Consider the following 26417-nt stretch of genomic DNA (forward strand, 5'->3'; position numbering starts at 1 on the left):
AGCAGGTCTCCATTACATTTCGAGACAGATTCCGTTGCCTTGCGCTCCTCTATTATACATTATATAAGACTTGAATACCATTATAAGTTTGGACACATTGATGTTTTGTATCCTTTTGAAATTCTTAAATTACTCCCTTGATTGCACATGTAGAAGTACCACTATGCTTCCACCTGGTCAGCATGCTGTAATGATTTAATAAAAGCCCCAATCACTGAAACAGCCCACTAAAACTTAATTTTCTTATCATGAGTGATACACGTTTTGGAGGAACACTGCATTGTTTTTGTTAAGTTCACCTATCTACACTTTTTAAAAAAAAACTTGATTAGGTATCTAAGAGGCATTTGTCATTTTGACAATTAGATTTTAGAAAAAGACCTACTGGGAATTTAGTGCATTGTACAAAAAGTCCAATATCACAGAGGACCATACCTTCAAATCTATACTTTAGGAGTCTTCATCTGATGGGCCTAAAAGGAGCCTCCAATTATCTTTGTGAGCTGTGGATGTCCCACAACTGTGATACCAGTTTTTTCTGATGTCTCACATTAAGGTGATCATCTTTTGCTTGCAAACCTCAAATCTAGCATAGGCCCCGGCATACTTTTTGCTATGCAAGCATAATCTTGCGTAATTTCCAGCATTTTGCCTAACGCGTGTTATGCAAAATTTCAAAAGTTAATGCAATCATGCTTAATGCATAATTAAAACCTTTCACACAAAAATCCTATCACAGGAGCACAAGGACACAACGAACAACCAGAGCTCAAGTAGCTGCTGTTCATGGCAAATTTGTATTAGCTCAAAATGGGTCCCCGCAACTCAATGTGCTTAGTACCACAGTAGAAACTGCTACCACCATTACATTCAGATGCTGCTACTCATCTCATCATATTCAGTAGTTCATCATTAACAATCTTCATTAGTTTAATCGTTTCTGAATTCAGATTTATCACTATTCCTTCCTAAATTACCACAGTTGGATATAATCAATCTATTGAAGGATCCAGGATAATTTGTAAATAATATGTGATCCTTATGCTTTTGCCCGCTTACGAGAGTTGCAGTATCTTCTTTGCAAAAGAATAATGTCGTAAAGCTGCCCCCCCCCCCCCACCCACACACACATACAAACTTTCGGTCAATAATTTTGTCATCAAATGTTTGTTTCTTTGGAAATGCCTTGAGAAATCTACATAAATGACCCCTTGCTGATTGCAGAATGTTGTCATTGTTTCAGCAGTATGTGGCTTTCTGGTGTTTCCCATGAATTCTGCAACTGTTTTCCCCACAAAGTGCAAATAGTTATGAAGCACAAAAAACATGATTTAGTCTAGTTTCTTAGGCTAAGAAAAAAGAGCATCTGGCCCCTCGCTGAATGATAGACACACAGCCCCTTCTCGCAATGCTTCTTGTGAACAGATAAGCATTGTTGCAGGGAAGAGCTGCTCACAACAGAGAAATGAACCAAGAGGTAGGGATTAGAACGGGAGAGACCAGGATTTCTGCTAGTTCTGCAGCTTTCAGTGCCATCCATTCCTTCTGTATGTGCAGTGGGCGGAATGGTGGACGGGAGGGTGAAAGGAGCAGGACCGCTGCTACTTATCCCTCATCCTCCACCTCCAGAAAATGTTGATTGGAGTGGTGGGCGTATCAAATTGGGTAATCCCTCAAACAATAAGGGATTTAACTTTGCAGTACACGTTGAAATATTAAAGTGGTCTAGTCTGACAAAGGAGCAAATCATCCACCTCAAAGTGTTCCGTAGTTCTACAGTGAGACAAATAGTGTGTTGAAAAAACTTAATTTTTCATGTTTTACCCCCGCCCTCCTTTGCTCCTTCAGTCATGAACTACCTTTCCATGATGTAGTGCAATAAACATAATTCATTCTCCCCATCAAACTACAGGTTCCTTCTTTGTAATCAGAAAGTCAGGATGCTGTTTTCAATCACTGATGATAAGAGAGGACACATCCACAGTCATTTTTCAACAATTGGTGCCTTATGTACAAACAAGTAGTGGTTGCAAATTGCAAATGTGATCTATATACTAATAGGCCGTGTTGTAAAATCTCCAATCACAGGAGGTTGCAAACAACCTGCCTAATGAATCTTTATTAGGCAGGTGACTATTTATGACATCCTCTGGTGGACTACAAACACAGGGATAGTGGCTTGCAAGAATCAGTAAACCACCTCCCCTCCGTTCGAGTTTACAAAAAGGTGTTTCTCATTTTGGAGCACATTGCCTACTTCATTCAGTGGTGCATGAAACACTACCCTAAAAGGACGCTGCCCAAAAAAATACATTGATACATCTAATTGCAATTCATACTTAGGAGGACACCCACTCCTTTTCCCTCCCCCTTCTTGCTGCGAATGGGAAAGATCCCCAACACACCTTCTGTGATGCTAAATGATTTTTGTAAATCCCAAAAGGGGTTTAGTAGATAGAAAAAATAGTATGTATATATATACACACACACACGCACACGCACACAACCACACACACACACACACTTCCACGTGGTCATATGTGCTTTTTGTGAATTTGTTGCTCTGCTAAGGAAGTGTTGATCGTGGGTTTCTGAGAAACTGAGGTCATTCTTGCATTGCTTTCAGTCACCCTTCTTTCACATGTTTACAATGCAGGAGCCGATTACGATGTTGTGCGGAAACTTCCTGCTCAGCTCCTTCTCAGAATCCTATCTGAACCGAATCGCGATCGGCGGTTCTGCCCGACCGATTACGATGCGACCGAACACTGTTCAGAGTCCTATTGACTTCTATGGTAGCCCGTGTTCCGACTGACAACACAGGCTCCTAAGGGGAACTGGGGTGTTCGCGGATAACCCTGCACCCTGTCGCAGGCACCACATTGTGCCTGCCACACTGTGCATGATTTTACAGGGGGTCCCTTAGATACCTCCTTAGCCCCCAACCGGAGGCTGCAGGTTCAAGGGGGGCCTGCCAGGGGCCCCCAATGTCAGTTTCTGACAGCCTTTTTGTGTCTGACAGGCAGACTCGGAAAGGCTGTTGGAAACTGACATCGTAATCGCTCGGTGGGAAACGCTGTCTGTAGAGCTGTATGATGCGGCTCCGACCGACACGGATACTCCGAGAGCCGGTCGGAACAGGTTTGGAATGATCAAACGGTTTACCTTCTTACCACGAACATCGTAATTGGTCGGGCGGATAGGAATCCGACGTGGTGGGGGGAAGGGTTCCAACACTGTCTAGGAGAATCCGACTATCAGTCGGAGGCTTTCTCCATGACATCGTAATCGGCCCCAGTAGTAAAAAAAGGCCTGTTTGGTATTTGTGTAACATGATGTATCTGTATACAACATTTAGGAAAACTACGGATATGTTTCTCTGAGGCTCGAGCAGTCCTGTTGCCTAACTTTTTTGTGCAGCATTCATGCCTTTTCAGACCCTCACAAATTATTGCTAACAGGCCTCGGGAGCTGGAGTGTAGTGGATGAAAGCAGAATGTGTACCGTATGTTAGATGCCCTGAATTTGTTGGGATAATTTTTTGTACATTGTACAATACTTTAAGGTCAAGTTTGTTTCTGTGGTATTATTTAAAGTAAGATCACCTGTCAATCTTCAGATGGCTGATGGGCGACATGGATCTTAAAGCTCCAGTGCTTGAATAATATTCGAATTATAATCCTTAATGTAATCTATATCAAATTAACAACGCACAAGACCTGAGAGAAAGCAAAAAATACTGTGGTATGTTTGAAAATATATTCTCTGATCTCTTGGATTCCATTGGAAGAAATATGTTAGCTTGACCGTGGGGATATTTTCCATTTTTGTCTCCTCATTAAATACATGCTTGCCTAGGATGAGCTCAAATATTCAATTAGGAAGTTAATTTGATGGAGGGTATACGAGTTCCTTCTGTCAATCTACTAATCATAAGGCTCTTGTACCACATGGCCTTCAAGCCCCAAGGTAGATGTCTAAAACTGAACTTTGTTGCCCATTTAAACCTGAGATTGAGGTGGCCACCTACCAAACTTAACACAAATTGGCGACAAAGAGATTTTTTCTGTTGACTTTGAATGACCTTGATGTCTTATCTTTGGCATTATAGGGCCTGATTTAGGTTTGGTAGATGGGTACTTTGTCTTTTGATTTATTACAAGTGCCTTAGCATATAATGCACTTGCAATAAAATGAATGGGTTATCCCTCGTGTTTCTGATGTAGTAACGTGACCACCAAACTATCAATCAGGGCTTTAACTATGATTAGAACATTGGTATGTTGACAATAATGGAGTAGCAGCAGCCTATAAACACTGATAAAGGTCGGCTGCTTTCAACATTACAATGTCCTAATCCACAGCCTCAACAAAAATTGCTGTGGGGAGGATATCAACCCCCACTGATTCTTGACAGACCTTTGTTTTTATCAGGCCATTCTGCCCTAATAGCCTTATAGTTGCGCTCCCTTCCTATTGGCCCTTGCCAAGCAGGCCGTTAGTAGCCGGTATAGCCCTGTACAGCGGGCTGTAAAGATATAATATAACTGTATAGCAATCTTTTAGCTACCCCAGGTGGTTTATTAATTGCTTGTATGCATTAAATACCTTCTTCCTTTCTCACTAGACTCTAGACGGGCGTATCGTGGTCAGCAGTCATGCAAGGGTCTCGTCTCTCACCCTAAACGACATTCAGTACACCGATGCAGGGGAGTACCTTTGCATTGCAAGCAACACCATCGGACAGGACTCCCAAGCCATGTACCTTGAGGTGCAATGTAAGTTGAAAAGGTTTCATAATCATATTAAGGGGATGGTGGTCAGAGCTCAGTGTGTGTGTGTGTGTGTGTGTGTGTGTGTGTGTGTGTGTGTGTGTGTGTGTGTGTGTGTCTGTGCACACACACATGCAGAAAAACAGATTGTAATAAGTTATTTATTAGTATTATTGAGTGGTCACCTAATATGTATTATTCTCAAGCAAGTTATTTAACCCAACCACAATGGAAGAGGATGATAGCTTCAAATGTGACTTTCATGCTTTATTACTTAATACTTGAATGAGTGTTTATTAGCATTGGCCAAGTCCAAGGCTGGCTGAGTTACATTATGTCTGCACTTACAACCTTGGGCTGCCCCAGCCTTTTCACACAGCCTTAGAGTTAATTGTTAAGGGTGATTATCTGTGGGTCAAACAACATTTCTTATCTGGTCTCTCCGTTTTTAGATAGGATCATGAACTGTGCAAACCAATTGTATAGGCTTACTCCTTGACAAAAACAGCTCCATCGAACCATACCTGACTTGGGTGAACAATGTTTAGCACCACCAGCTCTTATCCAGGTTGAGGTTGAACTCTCCTCCCACAAATCAGCTTTCCTAAAGGTTGGGTCGCAGATTGCTTTTTATGCCCATGTAAATGTGACAAAAAGTCAGTGCAGTCTATTACACATCTAGTAATGTTCTGTATCCGATAAACCCTCCCTAGGAAAAAGTTCCTGGTTCCTATCCTGAGAGAGGTCAGTTCCAAAAAGTAAGGCTAGCAATGCTATTTCTCGCTATGTTGGGAGATATGCGTACCTTTGTAAACATGGGTTACTTTTTTAAGTAACATTGTTAAGATCTCAGGGGCCTGGCCTCAACCCCCTGTATGTTTACTTGTTTTTATATTTGTACACACTGGATTTATCCCTCATATGTTTATGCGGCAACTGGATTAATTGCATCAACTGTATCTGTCTTGTTAATTACGTCTCAAGTTGCGCAAACAATGTATTTTATATTATATGTGTACTTTTTAGTATCTTTATATGCTTTTATTTGTTTACATCTCTTATGGTTATTTATTTAACCAAATAAATAATGTATCTATCTTTTAGTACACTAGTATATTTAGTTTAACATGTAATATGGCAGTGCATTGGGAACTGCTAAATGTTTCCTTTCGAAGATTGGTCAAATATGTTTGCCTTTGTTTCACAGATTGTAAATACTGATCCAAACCAACAATAAACAAACATTGTACTTCAGGCTGCTTTTAGAGAAAACTGTCTCTAGAGTAATTTCAAGGAACATTTCATCGTTTCCATTTTCTTAGGCCTATGCTCACCTCATCTCTCCTATTCATGTTCAGAGAGACCACCCCAAATGGGCATAGTTCCATACCTTATTTAGTCATCATTCAGCTGAGGGTATGTCTGCAACACCCCACTGCACATTAAACAGTATAACAACCACACACATTTGTGATTTCCTGGATATGCCTCAAAACTGTTTTCTGGCCAGTGCCACATTTAAAATATTAACAATTCAAAATAAAACATTGTATTGGGAAGATTCGTGGCCAAATGCTTTACAAACCAACATATGTTTCTGGTATCCGGGGACATGCACCCGAAATATCCACAACATTAAGAGGAAAGTACAGATCTAATGGTATCGTTTAAATGTTTGCCATTCTACTATGTGCAATGAGCATTTTTAAGTATGAATACTGCTATGAGTTCTATTACACATTTCTACTGGGTTATTTGAGTGTGTTCCTAAAACGTGATCTCCACGGAAATCAAAAGTAGTGTTTTCCACAATTTGAAATGTTTTGATAAAATGACATTGAGTGTGTATTGTAAAGGTATATTTTTGATTCTCCTGTTCAAAGTCTTGTCTTATGCTTACTGGCTCGTAACATCTAGCTTGGCAAAGCAAAGTACGTTTGATCTGAAAACTGAGTAAGAATTCCCAGAGGGTATTATGCTTTCATAAAAGGAGTTTAGGCCGTGTTGCCTGTGCCGCTTTAAATGTTTACTGATGTTAAACAGTTTGAGAACTTGTCTTGTACATGACCAACACATCATCTACCATGCCTCCCAGATGCCCCCAAGCTGCAGGGCCCAGTGGCTGTTTACACATGGGAAGGAAATGCCGTCAACATCACCTGCGAGGTTTTTGCTTACCCCAGTGCCGTTGTTTCTTGGTTCCGAGATGGGCAGGCCCTGCCAAGCTCCAACTACAGCAACATCAAGATCTACAACACCCCATCTGCCAGCTTCCTCGAGGTAAGGAAAGTCAGCTTGCTCGCCTGATGAATCTCTACTTATAAACTAGTCCTGGCAAATTAAGTTGTGTGATTTGTTCTGTTTTTAAAAACATTTTTTGTATTTACTTATATGTTTGACGATCGTTTACACTTTGACATTTCATTAAACATAAATAGTTTGTTAGTGGTGTCATTTTGATTGGACCTCACGACCATTAGTCCAAAAATGCTGAGCCCTAAAAATGACATTTGGGAGATAAAAAAACAAGACTTCAGTTGGTTTAGGGAACAGCAAGATCATTTCACAGTAGAGATAACGGTAATTGTTAGTGTGGTACCATTCCTTAAAAGTGTATTGTGATGAATGAGTTAGTAATTTCTCAGCAGTTAAGAGCAATTAAATGATTTCCTAGGAGTGGAATTTTTGAGCTTCATTATATTTGTATGTTCAGTTATTGATATACTGTGCTAAATTATCACAGGCAGTACAAGCTTTGCGTTCACCTTGGAGACTCTGTACATGCGCACGGCCCACCTGTTGCATCAACCCCACAGAACAGCGATAGACTCAAAAAGCAAACTATACATGTGCTACAGTAACAAGGCCTACTATACTCTTTCTTTCACAGTATTCACAGTTTGAGCTTAGCAATAATGAATACTTTCTACAGATGAGGCTCAAATTCTACTATGGCAGCATATCCTATCTTACTCTCATATTTACAGTATGCTGGATGAAGTAACTTTCCATTTGAAGATTGTTTGTCTTCTACCATACAATTTTCTCCTTCGAGAGGGCTATACTCACATGCTTGAATCATTTTCCATTGTCATGCTCAGAATCCCTGGTAATTATAAATAGCAGTAAACAGTGTTAATATGGCCATAGGTCCATAGGCCTCCAAAACAGTGTTTAGTAACACATCCACCTCAATTGAAGCAACCAATACTTTGACCAATGATATGAAAGATGCTACGCTCTTTTACTCGCCCTAGTGGCCACCAAATCTCATCTTTTCACTGCATGTTGTGTGTGAGGGTGTCCCTGAGTAGATCTCTGCTCTGATCTTACACTAACCCGATCCTGATACTTTCTGGCCTGCTCTAGAGAGTATCCATCCTCATCTTCAGCTTTCAGTGCAATGCAAGTTGTTTTTGGGGTGCTTTTCTGGGAAATCTCCATTCTGGATCAGGGAGACTTTTCCCCTTCAACAACTATCATGACTAACAGAGAAATCCTGCTGTACCTGTAGTCAGAAAAAGATCGACACTTATTGCCCACAAGAACAATGTATTAATTGCCTTTATCCAGCACACAGGGCATCACGCTGCAACATTTGTGAAACCTTTCCTTCAAAGGCTCAGCAGGATAAAGACAGGTGGTTGACCTTCTATGTGTTGTAAAGAAAGAAACACCATCCTTCTAAGGAAGATGCCCCTTCATCTGGGATGGTTCTGTTAAAAGTACGCCACCAAGAACATCCACGAAGGCGGCACAAGAGTGGAAACATGGAGTTTCCAGAGTTGGGCTTACATCCTAAAGCATCTCTAGTCTCCTCCTTACTGAAAAAGACTGGAGTCTCTGCAGAATAATGCAATGCTCTAGACAGAATGAACATTAATCTGTGCAAAAACATGCATTAACATCCAGCTGAGTTGAAGTCTTTACTGAACTCCAGTCCCTGCCAGTATCTTCTGTGTCATTGTTATCGACGACACTCCCATTGTCACCCATGAGGCAGGCCTCGTTGCAGTCTATGAAGAGATCATCATCGTCGATGACAACACCAAGGATGTCTTTACCCCTGCCGTTTCCTTCATTTGTTCAACAATCACCTCATTGACAGAGACCTTTCCTTCCTTATCTACAATGTCACCCTCGCCTATGACACCGTCTTTGGTCGTCTATTCTACATCAGTCACTTTTTCATCTTTATAGATGACAGCAAGCCTGCCCACTCAAAATCTGGATTGTGGATTGGAATGGGATTTTTGCGACTAGGATATCTCTGACACTGCCCACAGCTTTATGCAGTTGGATCTGTGTTACTTCCTGGAATTTAAGGGAGCTGCCTTGGATGAAGAGGATCCTCATCATGGGTGTGACTATGAAGCACAAACTTTTGTAGCTGATAACTCTTCTCAATCTTATGCATCTCATTGTTTCTAGCCAGACTCTGAGGTAATGCAGGTGCCTGTTGCATTTTTGTTTACCTCACAACAGGTGATGGACGCCTTTTATCATACCAAACGAAGGTGACAACCCACCCATCGAACCAGATTTATCTCCGAATGACTCAGTCACTTTCCATGCGCTGATGAAGAGAGCAGCTTAAATAATTCAGCCTCCAAATGGCTTCAGTGGAGCAGCAAAGCGCTCTGAATGACTTCCAGGAGCAGCTACGCAAAGCTACGAGGTTCATATCTATACTGGACCTTGTTTAGTCAGAAGACCTAAAATTGATGAAAATGCCAATCACAGTTTCAGCAGTGGTGCCCCATTTAGAAAACAAGCAAAACTCAACCCCTGTCAGTCCTATAAATCATCCCAAACCAAACACTGTTATCATGACTGCAGCCCAGCGCATATCAAGGAAACTGATCACCTCAATTTCTGCACTAAGTGGTAGGGATGACAGCACATAGATAATTTGAGTCATAGATTTGGTTCTTAGTGGCAACCTCAATCATGGTCTCAAATGTCTTGGAAATCTTGGGCCATTATGATCACCAAATGTGCCATGACATCCCACCACTATTCACCTTCATACTGGAGGATAAGAGGGTGACTGCTGAAGCTATCATCAAAGAGAGTGCAATAACATCAGCAGCAATCATGATATGGCAATGGACGTTTCAAACGCAAGCTTTTGCCAGTTGGCCAGAATGGCTGTATTAAGAAGATGGGGATAGCTGAGATCTACAGGTTTCCATCCGAAAGTCCAAGAAAAAATACTGGATATGCTGTTTGGAACCAGCCTGTTTGGAAAGCTTGTTGATGCCTTGCAGAGTATTAAAACAGATACGGATGGGGCAAAATCTCCTGGTAACCTCAAGTATCATCGTCCTTGCTGAACAATGTTTACGCGGCTCACAAAGAATCCTGGCCAATAGTGGAAGCTTCAGTCACTATGGTGGTTAATGCTGGGAATATTATTCCCAAGTCAGCCTGGATACGACCAGGGCTATGCACCTAGCAGAAACCAAAGGATATGGTTGATCTCCTGGACAGGAGAGGAGTGCCTTTCAATCTCGCTCCCAAAACAACCAAAAACAAACTTGACTCCTCGCAGCAGGCACCCCCTTCTCACTCTCCCCCTTTCAACATCAATTTTAGCCGGGAAGAACATAAAATAATTTTGGTTTTCAGTGGTGGGGGAGCGCTGTCAATTCAAGGCACTTCAGTCCACCTCATTGCCTGTCCGCAAACATTTACCAAGTGCATAGTACTGGTTGCGGCTTTCCTCAGAGGACAGTCCATCAAGTGTACCCCTACTTGGACAACTGGTTGGTGAAGGCACCATCAAGGGAAGGAGCAAAGGCTCCTACTGTCCCCTTTACCTCTCTATTTATTATATATTATTATATATATATATTGTTAACAGAGCACTGTTCATTTCAGTGGGCCACATTTGGAGCTTACCTGTTAATGAATATGTCTTTGCAGAAATTCATGCAATTAACCAATAAATCACACTTACAGTACAGGCTTTGACCGAAAGTCACTAAAAATCATAAAAAAATGCATTAGAAGGTTTACTCAAAGCCAGCAATGGAAAAATAGCACTAAGAAACTTGCAATATTGGAACAGGTGACCTATAACCGAACTAGTGAACTATTAATAAAAAGGTAAAACAGCTACTGTATAATTCCTTAACCCTTGTGTTAACTTCAAATTTCTTCCAGGTTGTCCCAGATTCAGAAAACGATTTTGGCAACTACAACTGCACAGCAGTCAACCTCATTGGGCAGGAGTCTTCGGAGTTCATCCTCGTTCCAGCTGGTGAGTCTGTCTGATGTTTCTCTGACAAGAATTGTACATTTGCAACTTAAAGATAGCATTCATACTATGAACCCATTTTAGAGAAATTAAAACACATACCCACCTTCCGGTTGGCTTGAACTAACCTAAGGATTTTTTGCTTTTTCTTGTTGGAAATCTGACTTCTGGAGTAAATGTATCCCACTACATCTGTGTATGCAGCTCCTTCTGATTGATAAAATACTTAAACAATAATAATAAACTATATGCAAATGAAGAGGTCATCACTGAGAGACAGTGTGCCATATATATGATGCTCGGGCCATCAGAATAATTTTTGTTGCTTTATTTTATAGCTAATATCCATTTTAACAAATTCAAGTGAGATGTATAAATCATTTTAGTAAGTTGGCTGCTATGTTTAAATACTCCTTTGTGACTTGAAAATAAATCTTACCATATATTATTAAGCAACGTTAAAGGTAGCATTTGAGATTAAGAATACTTTACTCCTTATTTTTCAAATCAGAAGGTAACAGAAATATTGAAAGAGTTAAAATTGACTGATCTTTAAGATGGGTTGAAACTATTTAAAACTTATTCAAGCATTTTTAAAATATTTGTTATTTCCTTTTTTATTTGCTCTTGAACATTAACATTTCAGTGAGAGTATTCTGGAGATCACATGCTTTACAATTATTACATTTGAAATTTCTTTCTTTAAGCAGAATAAAGAGGTATACATTAGAATGATACAAAAAAAAATCCAAACCATTATCAATGCACATTTTGCATTTTTCAATTTTCTAGAATTTTACCCTGTGTTAATTATTTAACTAGTTTCCCTTTGGACATTATTCATCCATTCTTCTTTTACTCTGATTATGCATATACATTTATTTTATATATCTCCCTGATACATGTTTGGTGTCTTTCGGGTGGATTGTGTGTCCCTCTGTGCTCTTCTTTTACTTCACGTTCATCTACGCTACTATAGGTGTACAGATCAAAATGGTTTGGTATCAACTTTGTCTGTTAGTTTTAGTAAGAACTTGTCCCATTCTGTGATACAGGGTCCTCCGCTGCCTCTGTGTTGTTGTCTTGTCAATGCAGTTACCTTTTAAGTCCTCTTACCTTGAGATCTCAGGTATGATATGAAACCGTGTGCATTTGAAAAACACTTGGGATAGTTTAAAACTGTTCAGAATGGTGTAAAACTGAAACAACATTGCTGTGTGTAAGTTCAGAACTGTATTCTCCTGAACAGCTACATAAATGATACACACTGGGCTTATAAATCATCTAGTTGTGCATTATTTTAATGCATGAACTTGTCCTATATGTCAGCCATGCATTTGACTGTTAATTTGTTTCCTCTTTGTAAAAGCCTTGCTTATCATAGATGGCTCTATATATTTGTTTTTTCACACCTAGTTTCTCTTATTCATAATTTTATTCAAAGGAGATTCTAATCATATTCATCAGCATGGGCAATTTAATTTCAATTGGTCAAGAATGAAAAATGCATGAGCCCTAAATGTTAATACTGCTCATTTTGGTAGAATATCAGTAATTTTATATTAATGATTGCATCAACAATTTCAATATGTGTTATATTTCCTAAGTAATAGAATGTATTCTGTTCAACAGTTCAGCACAGCATCACTTTCCTTACGGTTCACTAGATATAGATGTTTTTTCCCATCCAGTTCCCTAGTTAGTGGTGTGATTATTTAACAGCTTCAAGTGGCCACCGGACTACTAATGGATCTGATTGCATGTAAATCAGTAGTTAGAATACAAAAAAACTTATTACCAGAGGAAAATAAGAACACAAAATACTCATGATCTGTGAAGTAAATATTATAGAAGAGCAAACTAGCAGATCCTTTGTAGTTGAAGAAATGTCAGTGATAAAAAGCAATGTACGATTTGTTGTTATTGAAAAATGCCCTACCTACTAAGCGTATTTTGCCGAAGGTTTTCATAACAATGACACTGGTGGGCAGTGACACTAGGATTCTAAAAGTTGAGTGGTTAGAGAAAATGAGCTCCCCTTCTTTATCTAGTCCCTAAAGGCGCTAGAATGATTTTTCTGAGTACTACTTTGAAATCTTAGAAAGCTGTGTTGCTGAAAGGCATTTACGCTTGATATTTCACTTTACTACTTTCCTTTATATTTGCTTTCCTTAGATTTTCTACTATAATGCGTGAATTGTGGTATAATGTCTGAACTTATGCTTTGTCGATTACTGTGGCAACATTTATGCAGTTTTTTTGGGTAAACAGTTGGTCCAGGAACCCTGGCATGTCTCACCTAAATTTGCTATTGTTGTTGATGTACAAAAATTTGCAGTGATAGTTAAGTAGTACCTGAATTCACTGGTGAAGATATCTAGGCAAGATTACGCAGAACTGAAATTTAGTCTTTATATAGAATGTTTCCTCTGTGATAGCAGTAGGGTGCCATTATACATCCGCTTGTTAAATTAACTCTTCGAATTTTTTTGTCCCCTCCTTTCAGCACTATCTGATTGGGTACCATGATTTGTAATGGTTTGAGGCTGTGTTAAAAGTATCACAAAACAGTGGTTCACTGCAGAAATATTTTCTTAACAATGCCACTTATTAATGAAAGGATGCATAATCCATCTGCTTGTACAAGATATTCAAAATAAACTAAATCATGAAATAGATATAAATAAAATTGCAAAAAACAACCAAATCGCCTTCCTACTGTTTGACTCCTTTTCTTTGGTGAGTCAGGCACATTCATGCAGCTTGCACATGCGTACTGCCCATCCTGATGGTGCAGGTGCACGCTAGCCGATCTTCCCGTGAGCTGAAGCCTGCATGCTTAGTCTACAGTGAACCACTTTCTGGAAGAATAAATGCTGATGCGATGAAGATAAATGTAGATATTTATTGAAGTTAAAGGGCAACGACCCATGAGGAGACCTGGCACCTCTAGCAACAGCCTGTCCTCTGCCCCTGTGGGTCCACAACCTAGAACCCAGTGGAGATGACGCTTGGATTGCCATTGCTGGGAGTATGATGTAACACCACTGTTTTGTGATATTTGCTCCTAGTTGCTGCTTAGCACAAAAACCTTGTTTCTCTTATGGCTTGTTAAAAGTAAAGCATATCTTCTTATCCCAAGTACCACCTAAACTTAGTTCATAGATTTTTTCATTTCTAACCTATGAACACCACTTCCTCTCCCTTTTCTCCACATCACCATTAATAATCCTTGGAAGGTCACAGCAGTGCTTGGGGGTGGAATTTCTGCGTAGTCCTTAGAAGCGAGCCACACATCAAGTCAGCGGGTGTTGGGCATCCTCCAATTAACAAATTCCAGTAGACGGAGCGTCCTGGATTTATTAAGCGTACGTGCACTTTCTATGGCAACTGTGGTGCCTTTTTCATTGCATTTCAGTGCATCAGACCGAGTTCAACTCGTTTTTCTTTACTCTCTCCTTACCAACTAGGACTCTGCTTATCGTGCATGCAGGGTTCTTCGTTTTTCAGCCTTGAGGAGATACTGTTTGTTTGTTAGAGTCAAGTAATTTTCTTTAATAGGGCTTCCACAATTCTAAAGTCCCTTTTCCCTTCTTATCAGTATTATGAGGCAATGGACTCTGACACTCTATGGTGAGTCAGGGGTCATTATGCTTCGCCATTGTTAGTGTATAGCTGCAGTGTGTAAGAGAAGCTATCAGGGGTGCTTGAAGACACAGGGCAAGTAGCACTCTAGGGGCTTGCAAACAAGGTTTCCTTGCCTCAGAATTCCCTGTGTAGCTGTTGCCACATGTTTGGTCCTGACTACTGTAATGTGATGTTTCCATTATGTGGTAATACAAAGCGCCAAATGGAACAGAAGTGATTACAGTAAATACAATTTACTTAACCATGTCTGAGTCCGTGGCTTCTCAAAGGAACCAACCCAAAGCCAGTTAGGTGTAATGTAAAAAGCTCATCAAAGAGACCCAGTGTACAACCTGCTCTCCTTCCAGGTTTGACACGCATAAAAATAGCACTTTACATGAGTGGTAATCGCTCACGCTGCGAACTCCTGACAGCAGCTGAATTGACTTTTGCCAGTAAGTTGTTACGCCGTGCTTCAGCGGCAGTCTGCCGTCCATGCAAGGAGCCGAATGCCGTCCGCGTAGTATTCTTGAAGCTTGAATTGGGGATAACATCTGAGGGTTCCACCAAGGAAAGAAGTGAGGTGTTTGCAAGGGGTCAGCTGCCAGCAGTGATTGATGGAGGATGGAAAATCGAAGGCTGCTCAGTCGTTATTAATGGCAGCATGCAGGTACCGTTGCGGTGTGGCTTGCACAGAAGGCGCCAACGAGGTTAAGCGGAATCATGGGGGGTTGTGTTTTTGTGTTGAAGTTAACGTGTTTGAATAAACGCGTAGACTAGTGAGCGTTACAGAACTCGTTGCCTGTTGATTATCTGTTTTGAGAGAAATCAAGATGTTTTACTTCTGACATTTAAAGATCTAGGAATCCTTGCCTCTGTGTGCTGTGCTTAAAATGTATCAATTTTTCCAAGACATGTAAACCAGGGAGTCACAATAAACTGGTTCTGTCTTCAGCTCCCTGCTGTTCCTTTCAGGTTACTTTTCTGGAGAAGGGTCAACACTGGAATTTAGTCACGCTCATGATCCAATAGTGGAAATATAGATATTATATCATAAGTATCAGGCATTTCAAATGTTGGCATGCTGTGGGCCTACACACACTAGGGGACCTGTATAGGGATGGTATCTTGGCAACATACGGCATGTTGACGGAAGAGGATGGCCTACCTCCGGGTCAATTTTTCTTTCACTACTCACTGATTTCCACACTAGAGAACCACCGGGGCAATATGTCCACCTAACTGCCCATCCATCTCACAATCTAATATTTGCACGTGATTATATGTTGGTTCGCTGATTCCCTCCACTCCCACACTATTGCACAGCTCCTCACTCTGCGACAACGCTGGGACTTAACACGCCCTTGCATTGATAATGAATGGGACGCCTTACTGGAGGGCTCAAGACATGTGCAGCGCAATACGCGGTTTAGTCTTATTCATCTTTAAATAGTTCACATGGCCTATCTCAACCTGCCAATGTAAATCGATATTATCACATAGAGGACGCAGTTACCCATGTTGCACCCACATGCTGACTTGCTTACATATGCTTTGGGCCTCCTCTTGCTTATATAACTACTGAATCAGCATCACATCAAGTTTTTCCGCATGCACTGAGCGCCCGGATCTGCACAAGTGAGAAATATACCCCCTGGGATTGTATCGTAGGCACAAGAAACACATGGTGACTTCCATCTTTCTAGACTTGGGTTTCATAATGGCTAAGTGTCTTATTACCTACAGATGGAAATCCTCTGAACCCTCACAGTTCGCAGCTTTGGAGTGCTCGATGCTTAATTGGGCACAATCCAAAAGTGTAGCCCTGCAGAGAGAGGCTTAGAAAGTATCCCATTGCCACTTACTAGGAAACTATTTTATCTGCGTTGGAATCTAATCACTCACGTGAGGCAGAAGATAAGGCAGATATCATGGCTCGGTATACGTAGACTAAGGTTGTTGGTTGATGCTTATCCTCTTGTTCATCATGATGCCCTTTACGCTCACACAGTTTTCCAAGTTCATTGGCAGTGGGTATTTAACACATCATCTGTCAGAGATGGAGGATGGGAGAAGTGGTGGCAGGTCGCCAAGCCGTGGGGTCTTTCAAGTTGTTTTGTTAGAGTTATTATAGCTACATTTTTATTAAATGTATGAATCTGTTTCCAATGTCACCTGTGATTCGCCTGGCATACCGCCTCTTCCACTTGCAGATTGCAGGGGTTGCCATACAGTCGCCCCATTATACACACAGAAATGTACCTCTTGGACGGGTGTCTTAATTTAGTGCTAAGCTCTGGTGTTCATCCTATCGTACGGGTTTGCTGAAACTTACTCACCACTGTAACTCAGCTGTATTATTGACATAATGTGATTATCACAATATCCTGCCTGAATTCGATGTCCAATGTATACCATGCTACCCGTGAGTTGCAGTGTCATGGTATTGTATAAATGAAAAACTTAAATAAACAGATTCAAACCAACAAAAAATCAGGCAATTCAAATGTTAATTAGAGAAATGCTTTCTCCCAACATGTACTCTTCCTTGGAGATTCAAGTTGAATGGAATCTACTGCCTACTAATTGAGGGTTAGGGAACCAAGAGAGCAAACAAACATCAACACTGTCCATGCCCAGATGTTCTTCAGCAATTCCAGATCATACTTCATGGTATCCCACTGTTCTTCTACTGATAGAAAGACGTTGACCCCTGCCTGCTCCCTTGTAAACTTTGATTTCCATTATGCTTCATGTGCTTCTGGTGAGGTGCCAACATGAAGCCTGAACAATGTCCTCTCACTTCTCCCTAGATCTTGATTATAGTAATGAAAGAATGCATGCACACCTTAATCCAAGGTGCTCGCGTTCTTAACTCACTTAGCGGCCCTTGATTAGTAGGTGTCATTTGGACCACTTCTACATAGGAAACAAATATCAAACAGATGGAAATTAGGAATATTTCTCTTCTCAAGTATTCCATACATTACTGCTGGACAAGACAGTCCTGACTAATGCAGGCAACACAGCACTTGTGTTTTATTTTAACAAGTAAAGATAGAGATAGTTCTTTTCAATGGATTGGTACTGCTGTAAGGCGGAAATAGTTCATGGGAACTTCGTTTCAGCCATACACTATGCAGAGACATTTGACTGGGTGGAATAAGTATCTAAGCAACCTGAACTCTCTTGTGGTGGGACCTTATTTCACACCTTTAATGTCCTGGCTGGAGAAGCAGGGGAAGTAGAAGGTGCAACCTCATCTCCTCCAGGTTGCCAGTGTTCCCCCATCCCATTTCTGATTATTCACAAGCATGGCACCTCTTCACTCGTCTGCTCAGCCCTTTGAATTCCATCAACACTTTCAAAAGCCCTGCCTATTCTATCACCAGGGCATACCCCACACCCCATATTTCCTGTTTTTGCCCTGGACCATGATACTCCGGGGGTGCACCCACAATTCTGGCCCTTGCTTTCAAATATAATGTATTGCTCATTCCCCGTTCAACACTTTTTCATTGTGCTTTCTTTATTGTATTGATCTTACATTTCTGTTTTCGATGCACAACTAGATGTGATTTGCATTTGCAGTCTTCTTGCTCTAACAATGGTACTTGTCTCTTCTTCTTCCTCTAAGATACTCCATCCTCTCCTTCAATTCTGAAATTGGAGCCCTACTCCAGCAGCGCAAAGATGGAATTTGATGAGCCTGATGCCACTGGTGGAGTTCCCATCCTGAAATATCGTGCAGAGTGGAGGGTACTTGGAGAAGGGGAGTGGAGTTCTAGAATGTACGACGCCAAAGAAGGTAAATTAGACACGTTTGCCTTTAATGTATAAACATGCATCTGTGCACCCATTTTATCTGATTTATTATCGTTACTTACACTGAAGAGAGAGATGGCTACTTGACTATCACGAGAAAGTGTACAACTTCTTCATAAAGGTGTTCTCCTGCTGCACCTAGGTGTAATTTCAATTGCTGGGGGACCCAGACAGACAATTTTAGATAATGTGCTGTTTTCTTTTTGTTACAATCTCTAATCACACAAATTATAGATCTAACTTTACAGCTAAAGGACATTTCTTAGCATAAACTATTGTGTAAGAAATCGTGAGGCGTTCAGTCAGGCTGTATTTTTTTCTGAAACGCCAGTAGGGCTGGTACTAAGGCGAGCCTTCAGGTTACTATCTGCCATAGGCGGTTATATTTGATTTCATAGGAAAATGATTTCATGAAATACCATTACTGAGATACCATTTCTTCTAAACTGTTTAATGGAAATCTTCAGAATGAATGGCATTTACCTTCATGTAGAACCCAATTCATAGAAAGTCTTTTTGGTCGAAATTGGCTTTTGGAGGCTTATGTTTTTTTAAGTGTAAAAGCAATGGTTCAAGGTCTTAATTTCAGAAACAGTTCTGTCGGAAATATTTATTTTAGTGCTTTAGTTCAGGGGACATTATTTCATATTTATATTGTTTACATTGTCAGATAATTACTTCAGATGCTTTTAATTCTCTGACCCATCACCACCCGTAAGCACCAGGCATCGCTGACCCCTCACAACCCCTAAACACCAACAATCCCTGCCCCCTAAAGCCCCTCACCACACCGAAATAACACTCATCCCTGAAGCCTAAAGGCCCTTTGTACCCTAGAAATCCACCATCCCCTGACCATAAAATGTCTTACTACCCCTAACTCCACCCATTCCTGAACCTAAAACCTCTTTCTATGCCTAAACCAAACCCATCCCATACCCCTCAAAACACCTCAACCCACCCAAACTCCACCCACCCATCCATGAACCCTAAAAAAAACTCTCACTGCCCTTAAACACCAGCCATCCATGACCCATAAGAACTCATCACCCTAAACTACTCAACCCTAAACCATAAAAATTCCTTTCTGCATCTAAATTCCACTCATCCCTGAATCCTTAAAATCCGTCTCTACCCTAAACTCCACCACATCCTGAATCCTAAAAACTCCTAACAAACGCAGCCGCTACCCCCATAATTGAACCAAAAAACCCTCACCAGCCATAGACTCCACCCATCCCTGAAGCCTAAAAATACCTCACACACATGAACACCACTCATCTGTAAACCCTAAACATCCCTGCACTCTTCCTAGCTCTGAACCCTTTTTTTTGTTGCCCTAAAGCTAATTATTCCTGATTCATAGAACCCCTCATCAGCCTGAACATTACCCATCTTTGAGCCCAAAAAGGGCACAGCAGTGGTAGACTCCACCCAATTTTAATGTAATTTTGGATTTTCCTTTTTGAATTATGTTTCCTTTAATTTTCAATTGTTTTGTATTTCCTTAAAATTATCCTGCCTTCAGATTAGTTTTCCATGATTTGGTTTCCTCCAATGTGGTTTCTCAGTTCTTGTTTTCCATTAATTCACACTCATCAGCCATAGACCAATCTTTACATTTTCATAGTATTCCCTAATGACCAACTCATCTCTATAAGAATGAATGTGGGCTATTACAAGGCAAGCCATCTTAGTGGAAGGCATGCATGACATATGACATCTTTCTCACAACAGCCAAATACAGTTGGAATAGATACCTGAAAAGAAGAGCTAGCGGTGTGGCTTATTTTCCTAAATTACCAATGTTGGGGTCTGTGCACGTTCAAACAAATCTCAGCTAAAGCAGATAGAACATTCTGGTCCCGAACAACAATAAATCAGGTGAGACAGCCATGTGACTCTGGTATACTAATGATGCTTGCATAGCTGAACGGGCATACAACCTACCTCAGGCCAATTTCTTACACACATATCTGAGAGGAAGGCAGTCATAATCACATTGAAAAACACAGAAGCAGAGCCTGAAACAGGCAGAACAATGCAGACGCTTCGCACATGGGGAGTACTGCAACGCTGAATAATCTCAGTGATGTACAAAATCGGGAAAACTCCGAGGAAGAATATGGAAGCTCTGTGGGCTAGATGGGTGAGGGACTTGAATGAGGAAAGGACAGAGAGAGTGGTCTTGAACTTTAAACACAGAGCTAGGGTAACTAGAAATGCTAGACCTAAACTTATACAGTCTATTTATATATATCTTATCTAGCTGACTTCAACTGGTATACATGCCATGTTTCTGACTATCCACACATCTGCCCCAGATGTGTAGGAAAGGAGCCCTCCTTCTCCCACATGGTGTGAGCTTGCCTGAAGATCCAAAATTCTGGGAAGAGATCACCAAGCAAACACCAGACGTGACAGGCAAACAAAAACAAAATAACCCAAAACATGACTTCTAGACTTAATGACTGAGCTGAAACAGGAAAAATTCAGTTGCAAATGTACTGCCCTGGCCTTGGTGTTAGCCAAAAGCATGAAGTCCATGATCTGGAGGTCCTCCAAACCCTGACATTAAGAAGTGAAAAAATAGCGCTGGCAGAAGCAGATGCATTTAGATGTAGCAAGACAGGGGAAGGGGGACAGACAGCAGCAATAGACTGGGACCCCCTAATTTTGGCTGTCCCTGTCACGCATAGTTTACTTGCTACACACTTCACATTACGTGGGAGTTCTGGCTGTAGAGTTCACAGTTCAATAGTTACTTTTTAAGAGATCTACACATTACTTCATGAATAGAAATACTACTAAAATACATCACATCTTGTAACTATGTGCCTACTAATTTTAGTTTAAAATTAAAGAAGCATGATATGTAATCAGTTAACAATCAGCATCAAACAGAGATCAAATTTAAATAGCAGGTCCATCTACGCAAATACAAGTTTTGAGTTTTATTTTTATAATGACTGCTGTTCCCATCTCCTCAGCTACCCTTGAGCTGAAAACTCAGCAAATTGATTAAGAACTGTAATTGCAGGATTATGCTGTTTTACCTGCTTTTCAGTTTTTTTAAAACTGTGTTTTATTGGTCTTAAGAAACAATAAAAACAATAAGGAGCGTACAGTGAAACAGTTTTATAGTCACACATAAGGTCCCAATAAAATATGAGGCAAAAGTAACTACAGAACTGGGTACATTCCTCATGTTAAGCATTACAGCCTCAGAGAGAACCAGACAGTGGAAAGTGCATCCTTTTAAATGAACCAAGTCCTCTCATTAACGCAGAAAAACCGAATGTGGTGTTCATCTGTCGCCCATAAATGAAATCTCTCAACCACTGACCTATTAGCGGCACCGTAGTGCCCAACCAACCAATATCCATGCAACGTTTCACCAGGAGGAGAGTCAGCTGAGCGAGCTTGTAGGGGACTTTGCATCCTCTAGGTCCATCTACCACGCCCAGCAGGCGGGCGATTGGCATTAGAGGGATCTTTACCCCAGTGGCATCCTCAGTTTTCGGTAGCACCTGCCAACAGAAGCTTTGGACCCCAGTGCACTCCCAGATCAAATGCAAAAAGGTAGCACCCACGGTTCCACAGCACACACATGTATCCCCTGTAGAGAGATCCTTTCTATGTATTGTGAAAGGTGTATTTGTGGGCATGGTGTAAAAAATATGAAAAAGGAGTAGCTTGAATCTATTATTACAAGATACTGTGCACACTAAAGCTACTGCACAAGCCCAATTGGTGTCCGAAATGGGCTTCCCCAACTCATGCTCCCATTTTCTTTGCGCTGTGTATGGCTGCTTAGCGGTACAAAAGGGGGTGGTGATGGACGGAGTTTCAGAACCAATCAAACACTCACACCCAGTCAACAGATCTGGGTTTGATCCATCACCGTTCTTTAGCCCACTCTGCCACCCCAGTTCAGACATGGCCATATGCAAATCAGTCTGACCCTGTGCCTCATGGGAACAGTCCAGCCCGAACTGCCAAGGCATGCCTTCCCTGGACCGGAAACAAGCTTCCTAGGACCGGTTTCTGGCATTTCAGCCGTCTTCAGCCAGGCTTGCTTGAATCCAGTGGCAAAGTGAGCAAGGGACTCAACGTCTGAGCATACCCTGCCAACTTATGGCGAACAAAGCGGTACAAAAGGGGGTGGTGATGGACGGAGTATCAGAACCAATCAAACACTCACACCCAGTCAACAGATCTGGGTTTGATCCATCACCGTTCTTTAGCCCACTCTGCCACCCCAGTTCAGACATGGCCATATGCAAATCAGTCTGACCCTGTGCCTCATGGGAACAGTCCAGCCCGAACTGCCAAGGCATGCCTTCCCTGGACCGGAAACAAGCTTCCTAGGACCGGTTTCTGGCATTTCAGCCGTCTTCAGCCAGGCTTGCTTGAATCCAGTGGCAAAGTGAGCAAGGAACTCAACGTCTGAGCATACCCTGCCAACTTATGGCGAACAAAGCGGTAAACCGGTCCTAGGAAGCTTGTCTCCGGTCCAGGGAAGGCATGGCTTGGCAGTTCGCGCTGGACTGTTCCCATGAGGCCCAGGGTCAGACTGATTTGCATAGGACCATGTCTGAACTGGGGTGGCAGAGTGGGCTAAAGAACGGTGATGGATCAAACCCAGATCTGTTGACTGGGTGTGAGTGTTTGATTGGTTCTGATGCTCCGTCCATCACCACCCCCTTTTGTACCGTGTATGGCTGCTTAAGCATGTCGCCTTTGAGGGCCATGTAGAAATGCTTAATCAAGTGTCTCCCCTCCCCTCATACAATTAGGCCACCCAGCACCTCCGAGTGCTGCAGCGCCACAGGGAAATTACTCCACACCTCTTTTGACACACTCTCTAGTTTGGTGTAATGTAAAAAATGACCTGGGCAACTCTGAAGTAGTCCTGGGCATCCTGAAATGTGATGTAAGCTTCCCCACGATAAAGACCCCCTGCTACCTGGCATTCCCCGTCTCTTTATTGTTCCATGGATATGTCAACATCAATAGCACGAAAGGGTATGAGGTCTCACAGTTGCAGCTCTCTGTCAAAGGGAGCTCTTGAAATAATTTTCCGGACCACCTTTTTCCAGTTCTCAGCTGTAACCTTAACTAGATATGGCACAGGGTGCTCTGACCTGCCCCCTCGCATCAACAACTACGACAAAGTGTCCACCCAGTCCTATCCACCAGCAGCCGCTTCTCCTAGTTGTTTGGCTCCGCCAACCATCGTGCGGCGTGTTGCAAATGCACTGCATTATAATAATACTGGATATCTGGGACAGCCAATCCTTCATGTCTCTTTTGAGCACTGCCGACTGCGCTTCCCAGCCCTAAATAGGGAACCCAGCAGGCTGTTCAGTCTGCGAAAAAACCTGGCTTCAAGCTGGTAAAGTGAGTTTTGAATGAGGTACAGGCAACGCAGGAGAAATACCTTCTTTGCTAAGGCTGCTCTAACCATCACAGAAAGACGGAGTTTGTTCCAGAACTCAATTGAAGTCTCAAGACTACGCAAGACTCTGTCTACATTCCTGACCTTGCGCTCTGACTCGGTGTGGGTAAACGAAATCCCCAAGTAACAAAACCCTTTGGTTTCCCAGCGGAGCCCGACAAGTGGCAACCGATCCGTGTGTTTCCCAGCTAGGCCACCTAAGGGGAACAAAAGTGACTTGCGGACATTAACTTTGAGGCCTGAGACCCCACTGAAAGCTCCCAAGTACTGCATTATGAGCACTACCGATTCCTCAGGGGATCTGACATAAATGAAAGTGTCATCTGCATACAATGAAACAACATGAGTGAAGTAACCCACCCGGTTACCTCAGGGTCCCATCTCTCTATGCAACAACAAATCAACGGGTTAATTTGCAAGCGGAAACAGAATGGGCGAAAGAGGACACCCCGTCTAGTGCTCTACTAACCAGCCACAGCTCGGAGAGCTTACCCCAACCCTAATACGTATGGAGGGCTCAGTGTACAGGTGTTGTATCCAGGCACAGAAGTTGGGTCCAATCCCCATACCTCTCAGCATGGCCATTAAGTAGCCCCATTCAACCATATCAAAGGCCTTTTTGAGGTCAAGGAGACCAAGGCCATCCTCTTCGTGCTATCCAAGGTGTCATGCACTGCATGGGTGAAACTGCAGATTGTAGGTGGTACTACGTGCCAGCATAAAGCCACATTGTTCCTCTTCAACTAACTTATGAACCACCCCCCTGTAACCTGGATGCCAGAATTGTACACAATATCTTAAGATCTGTATTAACCATGGTTAGGGGCCTATATGAGCAAGGGTCCGCTGGGTCTCCCCCAAGTTTCAGCATCAGGCACACAATCTCCTCCCGTTAAGTTGCTGGAAGATTGTATGAGTTTGCAGTGAGCCGACCTCAGATTTCTAGTTGGTATATACCATTTCAGTTGCTTTTTCAAAAAGTCAGGTCCCCGACCATGGAGAGCCTTGAAGGCTAAACATTGGGATTTAAATATGATTCTCTTATCCACCGGGAGCCAATGCAGGGTCTTGAAACTGTGCGAGACCGGCTGGCATTTCAGGATATCCAGTAGCAACCTGGCCGCTGCATTTTGAAGCCGTTGCAGCTTTTGAAGGTGCTGCTTTTGGATCCCTTCATACAACTCATTTCCATAGTCCAATTTGGACAATGCCAGTGCTGTCACCAAGATTTTTACTGACTGCGATGAAATGAAGAGGCGGATTTTTCTAATCATCTTCATAATTAAATAGATTGAGGAAGTGAGGGAGCTAATCTGATTTTTAAAGGTCAATTTATCGTCCAAGATAATGCCTAAATTTTTAGCCTTATTTATCGGAATTGGAGTGTCTCCCAGGCTGGCCGACCACCATCTAGGTGTCCAAAAGGAAGTGTCTGAGACAAATAAGAGGACCTCAGTCTTTCCGTTGTTCAGTTTCAAAGAATTCAGGCTCATCCACTACTGTACCTGATGCATACAAAGATTGAAACGATCTGCTGTCTCTTCAATATTGCTGGAGACTGACACCACAAGTTGGGTGTCATCAGCGTACAAAATCACTGAGAAACCACATTGCCTGATGATTTTGGCCAAGGCGGAGACATACAGATTGAACAACGTAGAGCTAAGGGTCGAGCCCTGTGGCACCCCAGATCGGCGTCTAGTCTGCTACACACCCCGCAGACCGTACCTATACACTCTCCTCTTACTACCACCTTAAGCGCCTCCTATTTAACAGCTCTAGTGTCCATGGGCCCCCAGTTCACCTCCAGATAGCTCTCCAAAGATGTTTTCAATGCCTCCAGACAAACTGGGTCTTTTAAGAGATCAGGGGACATCCGCCAGCTTCTAACCAACAAAGCGTGTCTCCCCAAGCCAGGGCTAACAACACAGAGGCATGATCCGAGAGGAACCGCCCAAAATGCCACTGTGCTTAACAGTGAACGACCAACCCCTCCCATCAAAAAGCAGTCTAGATGACTATAGGTATTGTGTCAGAGAGTGGAAGGTGTACTCATACCCCACTGGGTGCAGCACCCACCAGCCATCCAGCAACCCGAATTTACGCATCAGTGCCTGGAGGGAGCCCACCATTAGAGGTTTTAAACCCCTCCCTCCCAGATGGGAAGCAATCCATCTCACCATCCAAAATGCAATTAAAATCACAGCCCAGAATATGGGTGATCCCACACTACCCTCCAACAGGTCCTGGAGGCCAGAATAGATATTAGGGGTATATAAGTTTAGTATAGTAATATCCTTGCCATTCAGAGTGGCCTACAGCAACAAGTAGTGCCCCTCCACATGAGATTTGCAATAAGTATGTCTAAAGGTGACACCCAAATGAGCAACCCCCTGTTGTATGAGGAATAGGAGGCAGAGAACAGCTGATCAATCCATTTCCTACCCAATTTCTGCATTTACACTCCCAC

General features: G+C 42.1%; 1 protein-coding gene across 7 annotated transcripts in view; it reads left to right on the forward strand.

The window, feature by feature from the left end:
• Window positions 1-26417, forward strand: part of NCAM1 (neural cell adhesion molecule 1) — a 723973-nt gene that overhangs the window by 520290 nt on the left and 177266 nt on the right. For all 7 annotated transcript variants that reach the window (XM_085647346.1, XM_085647349.1, XM_085647344.1 and 4 more), the window contains 4 exons: window positions 4628-4778; window positions 6868-7052; window positions 10941-11037; window positions 18299-18469. In XM_085647346.1, coding sequence (XP_085503472.1) covers window positions 4628-4778; window positions 6868-7052; window positions 10941-11037; window positions 18299-18469 — 604 coding nt within the window. The remainder of the gene's footprint in view (window positions 1-4627; window positions 4779-6867; window positions 7053-10940; window positions 11038-18298; window positions 18470-26417) is intronic.

This window comes from Triturus cristatus, chromosome 3_2, assembly GCF_964204655.1.
Source record: "Triturus cristatus chromosome 3_2, aTriCri1.1, whole genome shotgun sequence".
NCBI classification, from domain to species: domain Eukaryota; kingdom Metazoa; phylum Chordata; class Amphibia; order Caudata; family Salamandridae; genus Triturus; species Triturus cristatus.